Source organism: Microcaecilia unicolor, chromosome 5 (assembly GCF_901765095.1).
Source record: "Microcaecilia unicolor chromosome 5, aMicUni1.1, whole genome shotgun sequence".
In the NCBI taxonomy this organism is placed as follows: Eukaryota; Metazoa; Chordata; class Amphibia; order Gymnophiona; family Siphonopidae; genus Microcaecilia; species Microcaecilia unicolor.
The window spans coordinates 286,445,541-286,467,688 of record NC_044035.1 but is presented as its reverse complement, the minus strand read 5'-3'; the positions used below and the strand labels follow the sequence as shown (position 1 = coordinate 286,467,688).

General features: G+C 43.7%; 1 protein-coding gene across 1 annotated transcript in view; it reads right to left on the bottom strand.

Moving 5' to 3' along the window:
• LOC115471345 (ephrin type-A receptor 6-like) overlaps positions 1-22,148 on the bottom strand; it is a 185,461-nt gene that overhangs the window by 98,371 nt on the left and 64,942 nt on the right. Inside the window, exon 2 of the mRNA XM_030205044.1 lies at positions 2,442-2,506. Coding sequence (XP_030060904.1) covers positions 2,442-2,506 — 65 coding nt within the window. The remainder of the gene's footprint in view (positions 1-2,441; positions 2,507-22,148) is intronic.

Genomic DNA, 22,148 nt, shown 5'->3' with positions numbered 1-22,148 from the left:
TCCTTTTTCCATACCCTTCTCTTCCTATCCTGACCCTATCCCACACTCCTTTCTCTGCCCCATCCCATACTCTTCCCTTCTTGTACCCTGAATTTCCCTCATTCTGCTCACCACTCCCATCTCCTCCTTTTACTACATACTTTCTTCTTTCTTTCCATTCTACCCCAACCCTAACTCCATTTCTAGTCCTCTCTTGTCACCCTAAACTCTCCCCTCTGAACACCTAAATCCAGTGGCGTAGGAAGGGGGGGCAGTGGGGCGGTCTGCCCCGGGTGAACACTGCTGGGGGGGTGTCAGCTCCACTGGTTCCCTGCTCCCTCTGCCCAGGAACAGGTTACTTCCTGTTCCGGGGCAGAGAGAGCAGGGAACCAGCGGAGCCAACGCAGCTCACAGCAACGTGCAGTCAGGGCGGATCGGCCCTCCCGCCCGGCCCTCGCCACTTTCCGATGTAAGTACGCGCTCCGGGGGGTGTGCTCTCCAGAGGGAGGAGGGTGCACCGTGCTGCACCCGGGGGGGGGGGGGTGCGCAGCGGCGACCCACCCCGGATGTCAGCTGCCCTCGCTACGGCACTGCCTAAGTCATCCTTTCTGTATTCCCTTTTGCCCCTTTCCTTCTCTTTTACCATTCCTAGACCCAACCCTATTCCATACTCACCTTTGTGTCGCTTCTCTCTTTTCTCTCTTGCTTCCTACTCTAATCTCTCTGCCTCCAACCTGATTAGGCCACAAAAAGGGCACAGGATTTAATAACAGGTCCCTTCTTTTCCTACCTCCATGACGATCATGACCCAACATCTCTTTCTTCCTTCAATGATCTATAGAGATGTTGCACCAGCAGGGGAGGGAGTGAAGAAAACAAAAGGATGTAAGGAAAATGCTGCCTCCTGCTACTTCTCAGGGACCTAGGAGTTCCAACTTTTTGAAAGAAAAAAAAAAGCACTACCGGTTGCCCCCATGCTCTGTCTTCTCTCCCCTCCCCCATTCCATCCCATGCCTTGCCCCCAACAAATAAATCAGCTAGGGCAGCAATGCAGGATTCAGCACCTACAGACTGCATTGAGAGTTAGGGGGGGTTGGGCATGAAATACAAGGGGTTGCACTCTTTCATCCTCATTGAGCTACAGTCCCCCAGCACAGATATGCTTTCCAGATAAGAATTAAAATCAAACAAATTCTGCATCCACAAAACCCTTGGTCTTCTCCCAAAAATGAGTGCAGAACTAGGACTGTTCTTAATAACATACTACTACTACTACTTAACATTTCTAGAGCGCTACTGGGGTTACGCGGCGCTGTACAGTTTAACAAAGAAGGACGTCCCTGCTCAAAGGAGCTTACAATCTAAAGGACGAAATGTCAAGTTGGGGCAGTCTAGATTTCAAGAATAGAGGTATGGTGGTTAGGTGCTGAAGGTGACATTGAAGAGGTGGGCTTTGAGCAAGGATTTGAAGATGGGCATGGAGGGGGCCTGGCGAATGGGCTCAGGGAGTTTATTCCAAGCATGAGGTGAGGTGAGGCAGAAAGGGCGGAGCTTGGAGATGGCAGTGGTGGAGAAGGGTACTGAAAGGAGGGATTTGTCTTGAGAGCAGAGGTTACGGGTAGGAACGTAGCGGGAGATGAGGGTAGAGCGGTAGGGAGGGGCTGCAGATCGAGTGCATTTGTAGGTTAGTAGGAGAAGCTGATTTCTGATTTCTAGTGCATTTTTTTTTAATAACACAACATAAACTTTCTCAGTACCAGGCATACCGTGAAGTTAATACAACTTCACAAAAAGTCAACCAGAACCTAAAGCAAATCAACCATGACAGCACTAAATGCCAAAACAAGGACCCTACCTATGAAAAGACAATGTCCTAAATTACTACAGATTGTGTAAAATAAAATGTAAACAGAAACCTAGCCTTGGTCACATACACAGAATGCAGATATCAAATACAGAATAGTGACCACAAACTAAAGAGATAAATATATAGATAGAAATTAAACTTAAACCCCAAGAAGTCAGACCTTGCATGTAGTAGAAAACAATAGAAGTAGGACAAAAAAGATGTATTTTCCCCTATACTGTGCAAAACATAAAAAAGAGAAGATGCCATGGATATGGAGGGGGAGGGATGGAGAAGAGAGGACACAACCAGGGTAATTGCCCTTGACTCCCTAGTCAGAGAGGGCCCTAAACTTGCCTGAACCTGAAGAAGGCATGGCCTGGTAAGTGAGCTTTGGGGACTCCTCTAAACTTTCTGCCCTGGGCACCAGCCATATAACATCAGCTCTGGCAGTTGAACATTCCAAAGACTGGCATATTCTAAAATATTTACAGGAGTAAACTCTCTTGCAGTAAGCACTTAAGTTAACCAGTTAGCCAATTATCCATCGTATCTCAAGCCCAGTAAAACATAGAAAACAAGGAGAACAATTATAACAAAAGTTGTCCTGACTTACCCCATTTAACGGATAGGTTTTCCAGCCCAGTTCGCCGAGTACAGCTGTGGTGTCAAGTAACACAACTAGAAATGAAGAAAATGGTTGGTATAAGTAGCTTGCTTTATCCATTAAATCGATGTCATAAGTACTCAAAACAGCATGCTTAAATTTGTAGTACAAATGAACAAATTCAGTTAGGTTATATACCTTGTTCCTTTGCTAAGAACATGTACAAAGAATCTGATTAATCAAGAGGGTTTTATCCCTATGCATGAATCAGACTTCTAATCTTGAAATGCTAATTCAAAAGCACTGTGTCATGGCAAACAGCTGGCATATAGCACAGAACATGAGGCTCCTTAATAACTCTTCCTCTGCAAAGAAAGTTGTGCATTTTATGACCTAGCACTTAACAAAAAGTTAATACATTACTATCACCATTAATTTAGACGGTCTGAAATTGCAGCTCTTATGCTTCCCAACCATGGCAGCAAGATGTGTGAATCTTTGACCATGAGCACACAGATGCAGGAGCCAATACTAGCCAACAGCAATGACTGCATAAAGCAGAATATAGTAGCATCACATCTTAATTTTTAAAGGCTGACATACTAATCTCCAAGGTTTCTTGAGTTGGAGCAGCCTCTTTCTCATGCAACTTTTCTACATGTGGTCCATATCAAGTTTGCACAAGAAATTTTGTTGCATAGTCAGCAGAAAAAGACAACTATCTTGTTGAGGAGTAATTATTTTTTTTTCTGTGTTGAACACTGGCTCACAAATACATTCTCACATGCTGGGTTTTTTTTTTCTGAATTCTGTTTTAATGAGCTGTTTTGCATAGAATTGCATCACATCAGCTTATTAATACAGAATGTTAGTAAACTTTCATATGTAGCTGACTATGCATGAACGTTTACTATTTGCAGTTTGTGAATTTATGTGGCAAAAGGGTGTTTTTGCACAAAAAACATCAAATGTATCATTTGAAGCATTTTGTGCTTTAATATTATTATTATTTGTTATGAAGATTCCTTTGACGAAGTAACTTTCCAGTTTAATATATCTCCCTCTTCAAACTGGCTAAAGATATACTAGGTTTTCAAGCGGCCAAACATGGTCACTAAATCTGTTTCAAAAATTGGAGGATAGCCAGTTGGGGGATAGCCAGTTATCCCCTGCTGAATATTAGCGGATAGCCAGTTAAGAACTATTTAACCGGCCAGCAGCCGTTATTGGAATTTATGCATATCACTTTACAGAATACACTTAGCGAGTTGTATGTGTAAATCTTAATGCCACTAATTACTTGTTAACATCCAATTAACAGCACTGATTAGCTAGTTAATCAATTATGCACAATGTTATACACTTCAATTTCCACTCAGAAATTAAGGTGCAATATGCAAATTTTGGGGGTAATTGTACAATTGTGCACACAACTTTGTAGATTTAGGGGGTATATGAACTTTTTTACTGTGTGATTAACAGCTTAACTGGGATGTTAATGTAGCACCCCCCCTAGGTTTCAGCGCTGCCCCGCTTCGCAACAATAACAGAATCTGTTATTGGTCACTGCACCGGGGTAAGATGTTTCCCCTGAAGCGGAGCACACTTCCACCCAGCGCTACTGTTTTTCTATTAACCCAAAAAAATAAAAAATATTAAAATAAAATAATTTTTATTAACAGAGTTGATATTAATTCAGAGTGTGAGGAACCCCATTCATGCTGGCAAAGAAATGTACATCACCACTTTTAACAAGCAAATGATTTGTTTAACAGTTACATTTTCTTTAGAATTATGTAAACAGTTCAAAATAACTTCTGTTTCTGTTTAAACCTTTCAACCTTAAGAACCTTACGGAGCAATTCTTTTCCATGGTGTGGAAAATTAAGTTGTTCTTTAAAAAAAAAAATACCTTTTAACTTCAAATGCTTATACTGAAAGGAATACAAGAGTACAAAGCATTAATCTGTGCACTAACAAAGAAATTTACTCACTTCTTAGGGTTTCTGGATTTCATGGACCCAAATTCAAAGATTCCTGAAAACCAAGTTCAGAAATTTTTGGAGACCGGAACCCAATAAAACTCAAACCTCAGCATATCATTAGATAAGTACTTTACCAGTCCAGAACTTTTTCTCCTATTTCAAACCTTAAAAGCAAATTTCCTTTGTTTAAAAAAAATATATATATATGTATGTTTTTCCACAGGTAGAGCGAAACAACAGCAGATACATCCGGAGCTTTCAGGAACTTCTGGAACTTTCTGCACTCAGGTAAGTGTTGAACCTTTATACTGTGAGAAAAACCATTTACTTAAAATTTCCTGTACCGTTTCAACTGTTCAAAACTAAAATGTGTGCACACAAAATACAAAAAAAAATGGTTCTGGAAAATTATTCAAAAATTTATAAAAGTAAATAACTTATCCTCTCCTTCCCATTTTGATCAGGTAACGCTGCAGGAGACTGGATCTCAGGAAACACTGGTGCCACAGGGAAACACAGCCACTCTGAAATAATCAGCAGCTGCCACTCAGAATTACTGCTGGAACTCCCAGGAATCTGCTTTGCTGCAGTTGATGCTCAGGAACAGGAAAACCTAAACTCTATTGTGACCCTGATACAGGAGTTCTAAAACTAATGCTGGCTAACCCCAAACCCAGGTCCAGCTTCTTCACTTGACAATTCTCCTCTGTTCAAGAATCATGTGCTATGCTGTAAAGCTTATTCCTCCAGTGTCACTACTCGGTTATACCCCTTTTTAATAATAACCTCACTGGTAGCTTGAATTTTCCAGCTCATCACCTCCAGGTGCTCTCTCTGAATTCCAGCAATTATTGATGGAAAACTTCCACCCTGGCCTTTCCCAAATACAGTTAAACCCCCTTTCTCTGGAGTACTGGAGTGTGGTAGCCGTGTTAGTCCACTCTTAAGGTTATCAATAGAAATCAAACAAAATAAAACATGGAAAAGAAAATAAGATGATAGTACTGGAGTACTGGAGATTCCCCTATAAAGTCCCTGCCCCTACCAGTACTGCCTCTGTGTTATCAGCTGACTCTACAGAAGTAAAACTTTTTTCCTCCTAGCATAGAAAAAAACTCCCTGTCAGTTCTCTTTTTTTCTATCCTTCTCTCTGCTCACCCCAAGCCGTAGTCCAGGTAACCAGAATCAGATGACATCATCTGTCCCTTCTGAGCCAATCAAACTCTCCAGCACCAGCACGTAAGTTACAATTTGTGCTGAGAATATGGAATCTGAATTTCCCTGGTGTCAGCTCCATTTTAAAACCATAAGACCCATAGACTTTAATGGAAAAAAATAAACCTTTCATAAATATTTTTACATCCGCTCAGGTCACACCCCTCCTGCTCGCTGAGCAGGTGTAGAAAACATCTCTCCCGGTACCCTGATAACTTTAGAATTTAAAAATACATATTCCACCGACCGCACCGCGTTTTCCCCAAAAAACCCCATAAAATAATTCATAAAATTCTCTGATCACCATCTAATAATTTCCCTTACATCCCCCTCCATCCTATATAACCATTGGAATTTCAAAACGCATCCCCCAAAGATGTGCAGCCCCCTAAAACTGCATATCTCTCTAAAGACAACTTAAAAACATTATTCATTTTGGTCAGATTCCCCTTTTGCACCCAACTAGGACACCCAAATGCCCTTACTATCAAAAAGAATCTAATTAATTAATCCTCGCCAAAGCCCTGTTCAGACCCTGATTTAAATTTGCCATTACCCAGTAATGCTCTCTGTCTCTACTTCACTTAAAGCCAGCCAGCCAGCAGGACTGGTCACAAACATCTCCTACCCCTAAAAATGTCCCAAAACAAGCCTGGAACTCCATGGACTTCCAGAAGGAGCTCCCAATTAGACAAAGACCCAAAAGGATCTGAAATTGTCTCTGCTGTCCTCCAGAATACATCTCAGAATACTTCATTAACCTTTGCAGCCCTGAGGACTCTCCCACACTCCCACAGAAAAAGGTAAAACTTTTGTATTCTTTTTTTTTAACCATATTACATTAACAACTGTGCATTCCCAGTGGGATCAGGAGAAAGGATGATAATCATCCTCCCAGCCCTCCTTATATTATACTCTTGTTTATTCTTAGCCAAAAAAAGAGGTGGGGGGACCTTATGTTTCTTCTTGGTCAAAAGGAAAATTGATTCATTAATTGAAGCTGTTAGTGTGTGTGTGTGTGTGTGTGTGTGTGTGTGTGTGGGGGGGGGGGGGTGATCTACTACTTTATTTATTTTTTAAAATGTATATCCCACTTTAATTCCAAAGTGATGAATGATAGTACATACATAAAACCTGCATTAAAACAAACAAACTTTGCACTCATTATCTAAATTTCCAAAAGCACAGTTTTATTAAAGGCAAATCAGAGGTCATTCCAGCAAGAATGCTTTCAAAAAGCAATGAGACTTTAGATGGTTCTTGAATTGCTGTTTGTTCGGACAAAGTCTCAAAGGTCCTGGGAGATTGTTCTACAACAGCAACTGAGAAAGCTCAAATATGAGTATCCACAAAGTGAAAATCTGAACATTTTGGAATACTGCTTTGTGTCGAAAGCCGATTTTGGGCGCCCTCAACTGCTTTTCGTTGCGGGGATGCCCAAAGTTCCCAGGGGTGTGTCGGAAGCATAGTGAAGGCGGGACTGGGGCATGCTTAACACAGGGGCGTCCTCAGCTGATAATGGAAAAAAGAAGGGCATCCCTGACGAGCACTTGGCCGACTTTACTTGGTAGGGTTACCATACGTTCAGATTTACCCGGACATGTCCTCTTTTTGAGGACATGTCCGGGCGTCCGGACGGGTTTTGGCCAGCCTGCCCATTTGTCCAGATTTCTGGACAAATGGGTGGGCTGACGCTGACGTGCGGGTGGGCGCTGGACCTCCCCCCCCCCTTACTTACTGGTGGTCTAATGACTTCGGGGCAGGAAAGCGCCCCCTCTTTCCTGCCCTGTGCACTGCTCTGCATCCTATGGGCGGGCTGATGCTGACGTGCGGGCGGGTGGCAGACCTCCCCTCCCCTTACTCACTATCTTCCCTGGTGGTCTAGTAACTTTGGGGCAGGAAAGAGCCACCTCTTTCCTGCCCTGCGCACTGTGACGGTCTCGGCGAGATTCAAAATGGCCGCCGAGAATTGAAGTTTTGCAAGGCCGTTTCAATTCTCGGCTGCCATTTTGAATCTCGCCGAGACCGTCACAGGCAGCATGCCAGCATACAGGATGCAGAGCAGCGCGCAGGGCAGGAAAGAGGGGGCTCTTTCCTGCCCTGAAGAAGTCACTAGACCACCAGGGAAGATAGTGAGTAAGGGGAGAGGTGGTGACGGGGCCGGGGGGAGGGGAGGTGAGGTGAGGTGAGGGGGTGACCAGGGGGAGGAAAAATGTGACAGGGGGACGGCTGCGACAATGGGCGGAGCGAGGTGTGACAAGGGGCGGGAATAGGGTGTGAAAGGGGCAGGACGGGGGGCGTGAAATGAGGCGGTGCATGGGCGGGGCAAGTGTCCTCTTTTTTTAAGGACAAAAAATGGTAACCCTATTACTTGGTCCTTTTTTTTTACGATCCAGCTACAAACATGTGCCCTAAATGACCAGATAACCACCGGAGGGAATTGGGAATGACCTCCCCTGACTCCCCCAGTGGTCACTAACCCCCTCCCACCCTATAAAAACTTTAAAAATATTTTTTGCCAGCCTCAAATGTCATACCCAGCTCCCTGACAGCAGTATGCAGGTCCCTGGAGCAGTTTTAGTGGGCGCAGTGCACTTCAGGCAGGTGGACCCAGACCCATATCCCCCATACCTTTTACACTTGTGGAGGTAAATGTGAGCCCTTCAAAACCCACTGTACCCACATCTAGGTGCTCCCCTTCACCCCTTAGGTCTATGGTAGTGTTGTACAGCTGTGGGGAGTGGGTTTTGGGGGCTCAGCACACAAGGTAAGAGAGCTATCACCTGGGAGCAATTTCTGAAGTCCACTGCAGTGCCCCCTAGGGTGCCCGGTTGGTGTCCTGGCATGTGAGGGGGGCCAGTGCACTACAAATGCTGGCTCCTCCCATGACCAAATGGCCTGGATTTGGTCGTTTCTGAGATGGGCATACTCGGTTTCCATTATCGCCGAAAACCAGGGACGACCATCTCTAAGGACGACCATCTCTAAGGTCAACCTAAATGTTGAGATTTGGGCGTCCCCGACCGTATTATCAAAATGAAAGATGGCTGCCCATCTTGTTTCGATAATACGGGTTTCCCCACCCCTTCGCTAGAACGTCCTGTGAGGACGTCCTCGGGAAAACTTGGGGGCACCATTCGATTATGCCCCTCTATGTATCTTTGTAAGTCTAAGTGATTTGAAAATATGCCTTACCCACATGAGAGCACTTACTGCCTTCTATTTAGGAGGTGTTAAGTGTTCCCACATTAACATTGCATTAGTCAGCTAGCATGTTATAATTACCATACACAAACTGGCTAATGTTTTCATATCCATTCTTCTCCCATGCCACACTCCTGAGAAAATTTCCTAAAAATTCAATAACATGGTTTACTGTGTGTAAACAGAAAAAAATACTTTAAAATGCTTCATTTGTGTGGAAGTCTGTTTTCATGTGTTAAGGACTAGATTCTATACATGGTGCCTGAAAAATCGGTGCCAAAAATATTTCTGCCTAGGCATATTCTTATATTACGCCAAATTTTAGGTACAATTTATACAATATGCCTAGCGCCAATGCCAAACACCAATGCCTGCATTTAACTCTAGGCGCATTAATTTATGCCAAGTAAAACTTGGTGTAAGTACTGGTGCCCAAGTTAGGTGTGGAGCAGGTGTATTCTATAACTGTGCATGTAGATTTTTGGAATGTCCACCATCTGCCCATTCTATACACATGGCCGTGCCCCCTTTTTGGGAGCATGCTCTTGGTGCCCAGCGCTCCCACCAGGCGCTGTGGAGGACTTGCAACCCTTCTGCATTTCCTCACAGCTGTATCTGGGGTGACTCCCAGGTCCACCCCGATCTTCCCAGGGCCCTTGCTCCAAGTGCCAAGGTTTCCAGGTGCTATTTGGCTAGGATCAGGCGACACTCAGGGGGAGGAATGCTGGCTTCGGCCTAACCTCTGGTAAGCCTTCTTCAGCTGAGAGGCATAGGCGTAGACTGGGGGGGGCGAGGGGGGGCAGTGCCCCCCCAAACGACGACGAGGCGCCGCCATGCCATTAATTAAAAAAAAAACAAAAAACATGCAGGCACGCGCTCCTCTCCATCCGCTTGGCTTCCCTGCCCTCTCTGTCTGCGTCCCGCCTTCCTCTGACGTCAGAGGAAGGCGGGACGCAGACAGAGAGGGCAGGGAAGCCAAGCGGACGGAGAGGAGCGTGTCCGTCTACCCCTCTCTCTTCCTCCCTCCCTCCGGCGCAGGCAGCAGTCTTTTTCAGCGTTCCTGACAGCGGTAGCGATGTACAGGCTGCCTTCGGCTCTGCCCCAAAGCCTTCTCTTCAAGTTCCTGTTCCCGCATAGGTGGGAACAGGAACTTGAAGAGAAGGCTTCCGGGGCAGACCGAAGGCAGCTTGTACATCGCTACCGCTGCCAGGAACGCTGAAAAAGCTGAAGACTGTTGCCTGCGCCGGAGGGAGGGAGGGAGGGAGGGAGGAAGAGAGGGGGTAAACGGAGTCACGATCTTGGACCTCGCGGGGGGGGCAGTAGAAGGAAGATGGATGGAACTGGGAGGGGTGGGGATCAGAGGGAAGATGGATGGTACTGGGAGGGGTGGGGAGCAGAGGGATGGACCAGAAGATGGATGGGATTGGGAGAGGTCAGGCACAGCAGAGGGAAGGAGCAGAAGATGGATGGGACGGAGGGATGGTGAGCAGAGGGAAGGAACAGAAGATGGATGGGACTGGGAGGGGTGGGGAGCAGAGGGAAGGAGCAAGAGATAGATGGGACTGGGAGGGTGGGGAGCAGAGGGAAGCCTACTAGAAAGAAGACACTGCATAAAACAGAAGACACTGGGACCAAAGCGAACAGAAAAACTAAATGATCAGACAACAAAGGTAGATAAAAGTATTTTATTCAGAATTTATTAATTGAAATGCGTCAGCTTTTTGAAATGTGCATCTGTGATATTTTGCCTGTAAATGTCAATTCCTTCCTCCATATTAGCATATTCATTTGCATATGTATATATGCAAATGATATGCTAATATGCTCCGCCCATTCTTTGCCCCCCCCAAATGAAACAGTCAAACTACGCCTATGCTGAGAGGTGCCCAGCTCTACCACCGGCTGCCTTTCAGCTGCTGTGGAGGACTTGCAGCTCATCTGCATATCCTTTACAGCCTTCTCCGGGGTGACTCCCAGGTCCACTCCGATCCACTCAGGGCCTCCGCTCTTGGTGCCGCGCGCCGGGGCATTTTTCTCTTTACATCTATTTTCTCCCGGTCACTACTGACCTCACCCAATTGTACCTAATTCTGAATCACGCTATGGCCCCTATACACATTCTCTTCCTTGCCCTGTCACTTCCTAATCTTTTCCCTCACCCCCTACTTCTCTCCACTACAGGAACTCACTGCCCATCCATCGACTTCATCACCTCACCTTCTCTCCTACCCTCTTCATCCCTCTTAGCTTTTAATCTTCATCTCTTTCTTCCTTCCATTTTGCCTTCCCCATTTCACCTAAATACCTCTCGCCTTAGACACCTTCATGGCCACACCTCTCCTACTCTCCTCCACTCTCTTTTACTCCTTCTCTTACTCTCAGCCGGTTACATCAATCCCAATCCTGGCCATCCTCACCAACTATTATCCCAACTCTACAGATCTCACCGTGACCTCTCTAACCTCATCACTATTCCTCTACTCCCCTCCTCTTCTCTGCCCTTCTCTTGCGCCCTTTGGATTGCCCGCTCTGTCTGCAACAAACTCTCATATGTTCATGACCTCTTTATCTCACGTCACCTCCATCTGCTCGCCATTACAGAAACCTGGCTCTGCCCTGATGACTCTGCTTCAGTCGCAGCCCTCTGCCATGGTGGTTATCTTTTATCACATACTCCTCGCCCTGCTGGCCGCGGGGGCGGTGTTGGATTACTTCTCTCTCCCTCCTCCAGATTTTAACCCCTTCTTCCACCTCAATCTCACTGTTTTTCCTCCTTTGAAGTCCACTCTATCCGCCTTTTCTCTCCTCTGCCTCTTCGAATAGCGGTCATTTATCGTCCCCCTCCTTTCATCCTTTCTCAGTGACTTTGATGCCTGGCTTGCCTTCTTCCATGATCCTTCCTCCCCCCTCTCATCCTTGGTGACTTTAATATTCCTGCTAATGATCCTTCTAACTTTTATATTTCCAAGTTACTCGCTTTAACATCCTCCTTTAATCTCCAGTTATGCTCCACCTCTCCCACTCATCAAAATGGTCACTGTCTTGATCTTATCTTCTTCTCCAACTGTTCACTCTCTAGTTTCCTTGCCTCTGATCTTCCCCTCTCTGATCACCATCTTATAACTTTCACACTTAAATCTCCTCCCTCCCAGTCCCATCCTATCTTATCTAATTTATCTAGGAATCTTCATGGTATTGACACTTCATCTCTATCCTCCCATGTTTCAAACCTCCTCTCGACTGTGGCACCATCCACGTCTGTCAACGAGGCTGTTTCTTCTTACAACAATATTCTATCATCTGCCTTAGATACTCTTGCACCTTTGATGACCCGCCCTATAAGACGTACAAAACCCCAACCTTGGCTGACTTCTAATATCCGCTACCTACGTTCCTGTACCCGCTCCGCCGAATGCCTCTGGTGGAAATCTAGGGCCCTTGCTGATTTCTTACACTTTAAGTTCATGCTGACCTCCTTCCAATCTGCTCTTTTACGCGCCAAACAAGATTATTGTATCCAACTGACTAACTCTCTTGGCTCTAACCCTCGACTTCTTTTCACCACATTGACCTCTCTCCTCAAGGTGCCCCCTCCCCCAACCCCCCTTCATTATCTCCTCAGACCCTTGCTGAATTCTTTCACAACAAGGTTCAAAAGATAAACTTTGCATTCTCTACCTCGCCACCTCTCCCTCCACTAGTCCATTCCCCTCTCTCTCCTTTCCCTCATTCTCTTTCCTCCTTTCCTGAAGTCACTATTGAGGAAACTACACTTCTCCTTTCTTCCTCAAAAATGTACCACCTGTTCCTCTGAACCCATTCCCACCCACCTTCTTAATGCCATCTCTCCTGCTCTTATTCCTTTTATATGTCACATTCTCAACCTCTTATGTTCCACTGCGACTGTCCCTGCTGCCTTTAAACATGCTGTGGTCACACCTCTCCTTAAGAAGCCTTCACTCAACCCTACTTGTCCCTCTAATTACCGACCCATCTCCCTCCTTCCCTTTCTCTCCAAATGACTTGAGCGTGCTGTTCACCGCTGCTGCCTTGATTTTCTCTCCTCACATGCTATTCTTGACCCACTACAATCTGGTTTTTGCCCTCTCCACTCAACCGAAACTGCGCTTACTAAAGTCTCCAATGACCTATTACTGGCTAAATCCAGAGGTCAATATTCCATCCTCATTCTTCTTGATCTTTCCGCTGCTTTTGACACTGTCAATCACAGCATACTTCTCGATACCCTGACCTCACTTGGATTCCAGGGCTCTGTCCTTTCCTGGTTCTCTTCCTACCTCTACCTCCACACCTTTAGTGTTCACTCTGGTGGATCCTCTTCTACTTCTATCCCTCTGCCTGTCGGCGTACCTCAGGGTTCTGTTCTTGGTCCCCTCCTCTTTTCTATCTACACTTCTTCCCTTGGTTCATTAATCTCATCCCATGGCTTTTCCTACCATTTCTATGCTGATGACTCCCAAATCTACCTTTCTACCCATGATATCTCACCTTGCATCCAAACCAAAGTTTCAGCGTGCTTGTCTGACATTGCTGTTTGGATGTCTGAACGCCACCTGAAATTAAATATGACCAAAACCGAGCTTCTCATTTCCACCCCCCCCCCCAAACCCACCTCCCCGCTCCCCCCATTTTCTATTTCTGTTGATGGCTCTCTCATTCTCCCTGTCTCCTCAGCTCGAAACCTTGGGGTTATCTTTGACTCTTCTCTCTCCTTCTCTGCTCATATCCAGCAGATCACCAAGACCTGTCATTTCTTTCTTTACAACATCTGTAAAATCCGCCCCTTTCTTTCTGAGCACTCATCCACACCCTCATCCACCCTCATCCACACCCTTGTCACCTCTCGTTTGGACTACTGCAATCTGCTTCTTGTTGGCCTCCCACTTAGTCACCTCTCCCCTCTCCAGTCGGTTCAAAACTCTGCTGCCCATCTCGTCTTCCGCCAGGGTCGCTTTACTCATACTACCCCTCTCCTCAAGTCGCTTCACTGGCTGCCTATCCGTTTTCGCATCCTGTTCAAACTTCTTCTACTAACCTATAAATGTACTCACTCTGCTGCTCCCCAGTATCTCTCCACACTCGTCATTCCCTACACCCCTTCCCGTGCACTCCATTCCCTGGATAAATCCTTCTTATCTGTTCCCTTCTTCGCTACTGCCAACTCCAGACTTCGCTCCTTCTGTCTTGCTGCGCCCTATGCCTGGAATAGACTACCTGAGCCCCTACGTCTTGCCCCATCCTTGACCATCTTTAAATCTAGATTGAAAGCCCACCTCTTTAACATTGCTTTTGACTCGTAACCACTTGTATCCACTCGCCTCCACCTACCCTCCTCTCCTCTTTCCTCTACACATTAATTGATTTGTTTGCTTTATTTTTTGTCTACTAGATTGTAAGTTCTTTGATCAGGGACTGTCTTTCTCCTATGTTTGTGCAGCGCTGCATACGCATTGTAGCGCTATAGAAATGCTAAATAGTAGTAGTAGAATTTATGTGTACCACTTTACAGAATATACCTAGCAAGTTGTGTGCATAAATTCTAATTAATGCCAATCAGTATAAATATTTGCTTGTTAATTAACAATTATCAGCACTGATTGGCTTGTTATATAATTAAATTGAGTGGCAAATCCAGGGTCATGCCTCCTTTTTGACAGCATGCATTAGAATTTACACGTACCACTTCAGAGTATGCCTAGCAAGTTGTGTGCGTAAATTCTAATTAATGCCAATTAGTATCAATTAAGTGGCAATTATCGGTGTTGATTGGCTTGTTAAGAAATTAAATGGAGTGGCAAACCCAGGGGTAAGTGCTTAACACACTTTAATACAAGGGCCCCTATATTGCTTATAAGGTCAACTTTCAAAAGCAATTTGTGCGGGTAAAAAGCTTTATCCTGTTTTTACTGACTGTCTGAGCATTCTCTTTACTCAGTGCAGCGATAGCATCCACGTATCAAAGTAGGTTCAAAATATCTTCTGGAAAACTGGTTAACCTACTGTGAAGGGCTTTAGACTAGAACTTTGAGGGATAGGTGAACAAAGCCCTCAAGTAAATAATAAATATTAATAATGTTTACAACTTTGTATAGAAATGTGAAAAAGGGACACATCTAAAAAATTTGAATCCTATTGCCCATAGTATGGGAAATAAAGTCCTGATTAAGAGATTATAATGAAAGAGGTTGCTTGGATTTAATGGTAATCACAGAGATGTGGTACATGGATTCCATGACTGGATTATAGTTATGCTGGGTATAATCTATTCAGGAAGGACAAGACAGGATGAAAGGATTGAGAAGTAGAACTATAAAAAATAACATTAAAGTTTATGTCTAGAACGAAGGAACAGAACATCTGTTAATATTGCTGTGATATGCAAACCTACTTCACAGGCAGTAGAAATAGAAATTTAATTGAATAATTCACCAAATTACTATGAAAGGAAAAGTACTGTTTATTAGGATTTTTATTTACTGCATTTTGAAGAAATTCTTCCATGGTACTATACAGCAAGAGTAAGTTGGACATAGATTACAGCAGTAAAAATTTCAATTTGCCGGATGTTGATAGAGGAATCCCTACTATGGTATTGTTTAGAAGTAGAGGATCTTGTGTTTCTGGCAACTGACAACAAAACCAATGCAGGAGAGGGCAGTACTAGACTTCATGCTTATGAATGGGGCAAATGCTTCTGTTCTCATAATGGGTGATCATCTAGGATTTAACTGATTACCATCGGTTCAGAGTCAATGGCGTACAATCTAACTTATTAAGCTAAATATGAACAAGTCAAACTTTCAATAGAGAAAGTTAATAATTTCCATTTGGAACAAACTTCATGGCATCCAAACTGCTCTATGAGTGATAAAAAAAATAGAGATTGGGTTATATATTGCCCAATAGTGATCAGTTAATTGTGGTACTAAACAGGGGCCACTTCAGCTCCAAGTTAGCAGAGGAAAACTGGTCTTGCCTAATAAGCTATAGGCTGGAAGGTAGACCATAATCTTTGTCATGGAAAATACTATAAAAGATGGAAATAACCTTCCTCTCGCTGAGAGTCAAATCACACCAATCTCTAATTTTAGCATGATCATTTAAATTTGTACACTCAATCAAACTCATACAGATATGAGTCAATTGCATCCATGGGTAATCATAGGCTCTCAAAGAAGGCTATTTAAGCCTACATTCTGCAAAGAACAAGGAATGGGCATTACTCAATATCTGATCAATGGACTAAATCTGCATTCATTGCCAATTCTTCCAGGAGATAATGACCTCCTATTTTTAGCTTAGGATTGCTGTTCCCTCTGAGTTGAGTGGAAGTCCTCCACCTACAGTCGTACCAGTGTGTGTGTGGGGGGGGGGGGGGGATGCTGATTCACTATCATATCTTCAATAGTGAGAGACAGGCAAGCTCTGCAGCACTTCAGCGACCCTGCCTGTCCCTAGCAATTGAAAACAAAATATTGAAGCACCACCCCTCACTGACAGAAATGCAGTTGGATGACTCCTGCTCAGCTTAGAGGGAACAATGTTTAGGATTGTGCCAAACTGCATACTGTTTCTCTGATCACAACAGGACTGTGGCCACAATATCCAGGGCTGTCAATGCAGCCTTAGTAGCAAGCATTAAGGTATGTTTTTTAATTTTTTGAGACAGTTGCATGGTATGAATATTTCTCCCTCTAGATATAAATGCCATATTAGATAACAGATATTGTGTCAATGTACTGCTGTTTAGTTTGATGAGGTTCTGTCAAATATCCACCATAATTTATTTCTGCTGATGACAGGTAATGAGGTATAAACTGGAATTGCAATGCAAGTAACACAGCCATTGCCAAAAGTTATTAGGCTTCAGGGAGTTCATGAGGTCATAATGGCAGAATTATAGAAAACTCAGATATGTAGAGCAAATGAATACCCTTATTGGGTTTCACAGCTTCAGATGACATTTTAGCTCCAAGGTGTAATACTTCTTATTGTATTCAATGTGTTATAAAGTAAATGGAGAATAATTCACAAAGGTGTTTTATATAAAAGAGATCAGACACTGCATGAGAATTCTTTTCTATGAAGAATGAATATTAAATGTCTTTCATGGATGCTTAAAGACCTATAACTCAAGAGAGATGTGAATAATTAAAATGTTGCTTACCAATGAAAGACACGTAATGAATACCTCATTGATGATAAATTTTGTTCTACAAAATCTTTTTTTCCCTAGAGTTTTCATAAAAGCCATTTATTCAGTATGAATTAGCAAATACATTAACTTAGTACATAAGTACATAAGTACATAAGTAGTGCCATACTGGGAAAGACCAAAGGTCCATCTAGCCCAGCATCCTGTCACCGACAGTGGCCAATCCAGGTCAAGGGCACCTGGCACGCTCCCCAAACGTAAAAACATTCCAGACAAGTTATACCTAAAAATGCGGAATTTTTCCAAGTCCATTTAATAGCGGTCTATGGACTTGTCCTTTAGGAATCTATCTAACCCCTTTTTAAACTCCGTCAAGCTAACCGCCCGTACCACGTTCTCCGGCAACGAATTCCAGAGTCTAATTACACGTTGGGTGAAGAAAAATTTTCTCCGATTCGTTTTAAATTTACCACACTGTAGCTTCAACTCATGCCCTCTAGTCCTAGTATTTTTGGATAGCGTGAACAGTCGCTTCACATCCACCCGATCCATTCCACTCATTATTTTATACACTTCTATCATATCTCCCCTCAGCCGTCTCTTCTCCAAGCTAAAAAGCCCTAGCCTTCTCAGCCTCTCTTCATAGGAAAGTCGTCCCATCCCCACTATCATTTTCGTCGCCCTTCGCTGTACCTTTTCCAATTCTACTATATCTTTTTTGAGATACGGAGACCAGTACTGAACACAATACTCCAGGTGCGGTCGCACCATGGAGCGATACAACGGCATTATAACATCCGCACACCTGGACTCCATACCCTTCCTAATAACACCCAACATTCTATTCGCTTTCCTAGCCGCAGCAGCACACTGAGCAGAAGGTTTCAGCGTATCATCGACGACGACACCCAGATCCCTTTCTTGATCCGTAACTCCTAACGCGGAACCTTGCAAGACGTAGCTATAATTCGGGTTCCTCTTACCCACATGCATCACTTTGCACTTGTCAACATTGAACTTCATCTGCCACTTGCACGCCCAATCTCCCAGTCTCGCAAGGTCCTCCTGTAATCGTTCACATTCCTCCTGCGACTTGACGACCCTGAATAATTTTGTGTCATCGGCGAATTTAATTACCTCACTAGTTATTCCCATCTCTAGGTCATTTATAAATACATTAAAAAGCAACGGACCCAGCACAGACCCCTGCGGGACCCCACTAACTACCCTCCTCCACTGAGAATACTGGCCACGCAATCCTACTCTCTGCTTCCTATCTTTCAACCAGTTCTTAATCCATAATAATACCCTACCTCCGATTCCATGACTCTGCAATTTCTTCAGGAGTCTTTCGTGCGGCACTTTGTCAAACGCCTTCTGAAAATCCAGATATACAATACTCACTCATGCACAGACTGGGTGGACTGCAGAACTACCGGTATATGCATGCATCTTCCCGATAATTACTTCCTGTAGTGTGTAGGGCAGTAAATTCCAGCCAAGAGCCATGAAAATATGAAAGTTTATTTCAGAATATAAAGAGTGTGATAACTAAAAACAAAGAAAACTGAAAAGAAGGAATGAAATTGATGTTCTCTTTTCTTCTGGTGATTAGTCGGGTGACGCAACTTTCATGTAATATGCCAAATAAAGTATTGTAGGGTTGTAGCCCAATTGGATGCACAGAAATAAAGATCAATAAACAAACAACCCCTAAAGTGAATTCTTTCTATCAACACATTTTTCGCTAGCATCTGGAAGGTAATATTCTTTCCCCTAGAATGAGCAAATCAAAGAAAAGAGAACATTGTTTTAAACATAGTGTTAAAAGTGAAAGTAAGCCTTGTGAAACATACACCTGACACAGGATATACTTAATATAACACAAATTAAAAATACTAACCCCTCCCCTCAGAAATAGATTTCCTGATCAAATTTCTAAAACATTCCCTTTTGCTCTCCCCCTTCTTTTCATGGCATGCTTCCTTTTCTATTCTGCTCCTCTCCCTTCCACATTCCTTCCCCCTTAAAGGTACTTTGCTTTTACTCCACCAGTATTTACTGCAGCTCTGGCAGCATCACTCTTCTGCCAGTGGGGGTTGGCTCTCCATCATCACTTCTTCTCCACTCTTTGCCCTAGCTGCAGCATTCACTGTTCTTCTTATGCTGATATGGGGGGGGGGGGGGTCCCTATTGTTTCTCTTTGGGCATTTGGTGGCAGGGCTAGGTCTTTTCTGTACTCATGGCTCACTTTATATGTATTGTACATGCGTGAATGAAATAATGTGTATGAATGAGTAGGCAAACAGACAGACAGAGACAGATGAGTGAACCACCCCTCAATAGGCATGCTCATTTAAATGAAATGTGCCTGATAATAATGATACAAAAGTGCATAAGAACATAAGCATCGCTAGACTGGGACAGAACAAAGGTCCATAAAGCTCAGCATCTTGTTTCCAACAGTGGCCAATCCAGGTCACAAGTACCTGGCAAGATCCCAAAAGAGTATAACAGATTTTATGCTGCTTATCCTAGAAATAAGCAATGCATTTTCCCTAGTCAATCTTAATAATGAATTATGGACATTTTTAAAGGAAATTATCTAAACCTTTTTTAAACTCAGCTAAGAAAACTGCTTTTATCACATTCTCTGACAACAAATTTCAGAGTTTAATTACACATTGAGTGAAGAAACTTTTCTCTGATTTGTTTTAAATTTACTACGTGGAGGGGCATAATCGAATGGCGCCGGCCATCTCCAGGACCGGCTCCGCAAATGGGCGGAGCCAACTGTATTTTCGAAAAATATGGCGACCATCTTTTTATTTATAACCATTTAAATTTTTACAAGCCATAAAACAACTTGCCGGAAATACAGAGAAAGTAATATATAGGAATTATTTCAATCAGGTAATTCTATTCTCTTCCTTAGACCACTAAATAGGGAGACTGAAACAAGACAAGGAGATCAATTAAACAGTAAACAGAAAAAAAGTGGTATTAACCTGATTATCCCCAAATATTACTCGTCTAATTCATTATTCCACATTGATCATCTGGCTGGCTACTTCAAGGCCAATACAGTGTATAGTCAAATCATTTCATTGAAAACATACAGTGGCCTAGTGGTTAGGGTGGTGAACACTGGTCCTGTTGAACTGTGTTCAGTTCCCACTTCAGGCACAGGCAGCTCCTTGTGACTCTGGGTAAATCACTTAATCCTCCATTCAGTGGTGTGCTGGAGCAGGCTCTCGAGAGCTGTTTGTTAAGTTTTTAAGAATTTTGGGAGCCGGTTCTCCATGGCTACTTTAACAAATGGATCCCAAAATGTGGGCTTGGGCCCCTCCTGAATTCTCTTTTACTTTGCTGGCGAGAGAGAGCCCCCTGTTAACAATTTACCAGCACACCCCTGCCTCCATTGCCCCAGGTACAAATAAGTACCTGTATACAATATGTAAGCCGCATTAAGCCTGCCATGAGTGAGAAAGCGTGGGGTACAAATGTAACAAAAATAAAATAAATATTAGTTAGAAATAATACATCTGATGACATTCTTTCTCGTTTAAAAACCAGAAGTTATTTAACAATACATATACTTAAGTCGCTAATTCAAATCCCACTGATTAAAGTAATCCCAGTTGTTCATAGGCTTCACTCCTTTTAAAGTAATAATTGAGGAAATATTTCTGAGGAAAACTTTAGGTGTCATACCCGGAACTCTGGGAAAAACAATAATCTCGATATTAATCATCTATAATAATATTCATTTTATTATTCAAAGTTTCTGGTCTATAATCATTTTCAAAATCATAACCACTTCTTGCTCTTGTAGAATCATTTGTTATAGCAATTTTTCACTCTCAAAGTGTTCAGTTAAATTGTCCATGTAACTCTCTAATAAAATTATATCTAAAACAAAATTATTTACTGCCACCATTAGGTCCCGAAGCGCCTTCCAGATGGTATTCAATGTAACCTCCACGGGAGCCAAAAACTCCAAGTTGATTTCTCTTAGGTGTTTAGGAGTGGTTCCGCTGATTCTGGTTCTGCTGTAAACGTTCTCCGTTTCAGCATATGCCTCTAACTCACCCCTCCACTCCTTTGGACATTGTGGTTGAATAATTTGGGAGCGATGGAGTTGTTTTTTCCAGGTCCAAGAGCATCGACACTCCTTCGCCAGCGCTAATCAAAGGACTCGCCAACCCTTTCATCTGTGGGCAGTTTGTCGTGCAACGGTCCCGCACTTGCTGCTCAGGGGACAAAACGCTGGCCATTGGCGGGTGACCGACGGTTGTCCCCTTCCTCTCAGTTAAGGTAACTGCAATTGCAGAGAGGAAATTTATTTAAAGAATACAAAACTTCAGAGGGCAGCTGGGCCGTTGGGCATATAAACTTCAGGTCGCCATCTTACCACTCTCCCAGTTTGGGACACTCTTTGTCTGGTTTCTCCTCAGAGGCCTGTCTGATATGGGTAACCCTTCAGCATAGCCCTCTGAGTCATTGAAACACAGAAGCCCCTCCACCACTACAAGGTGGTGTCCCTTCGGAGGAGCAGGCCATCTTTTTTTCCGATACTACGGTTGGGGCCGGCCAAATCTCGACATAAATGTTGAGATTGCCGGGTTTGAGATAGCTGGCATCAGTTTTCGACGATAATGGAAACCGAGGCCGGACATCTCAAAACCGGCCAAATCCAAGGCATTTGGTCGTGGGAGGAACCAGCATTTGTAGTGCACTGGTCCCACTAACTGAATGTAAAAAGCCCTTCCCTATATGGAAAGGAATGGGCATGCATGAAGGAAATTGCATGCAAATGAGCTGCTCACTATTAGCTCATTTGCACACGATTTCTTTCCTAAGGAGGGGAAGCGACAGCAGTTGAGGACGTCCAAAATGTTTCTGTGAGAAGGACAGCCTTGCTTTCTGCTATACCTCTGACACCCTTTTTATTTATTTGGATTTTGATCACAAGTAGCAGCAGTGGGATTTGAACCAGCCACCTCTAGATTGCAAGACCAGTATTCTAACCACTAGGCTACTCTGCCACTCCTCCATTCTCTTGAAATTTGGCCATCCCTGGGGGAGGGGAGTTATGTATGTGTCAGCGGAGGCATAACAAAGCCATGGACGTCC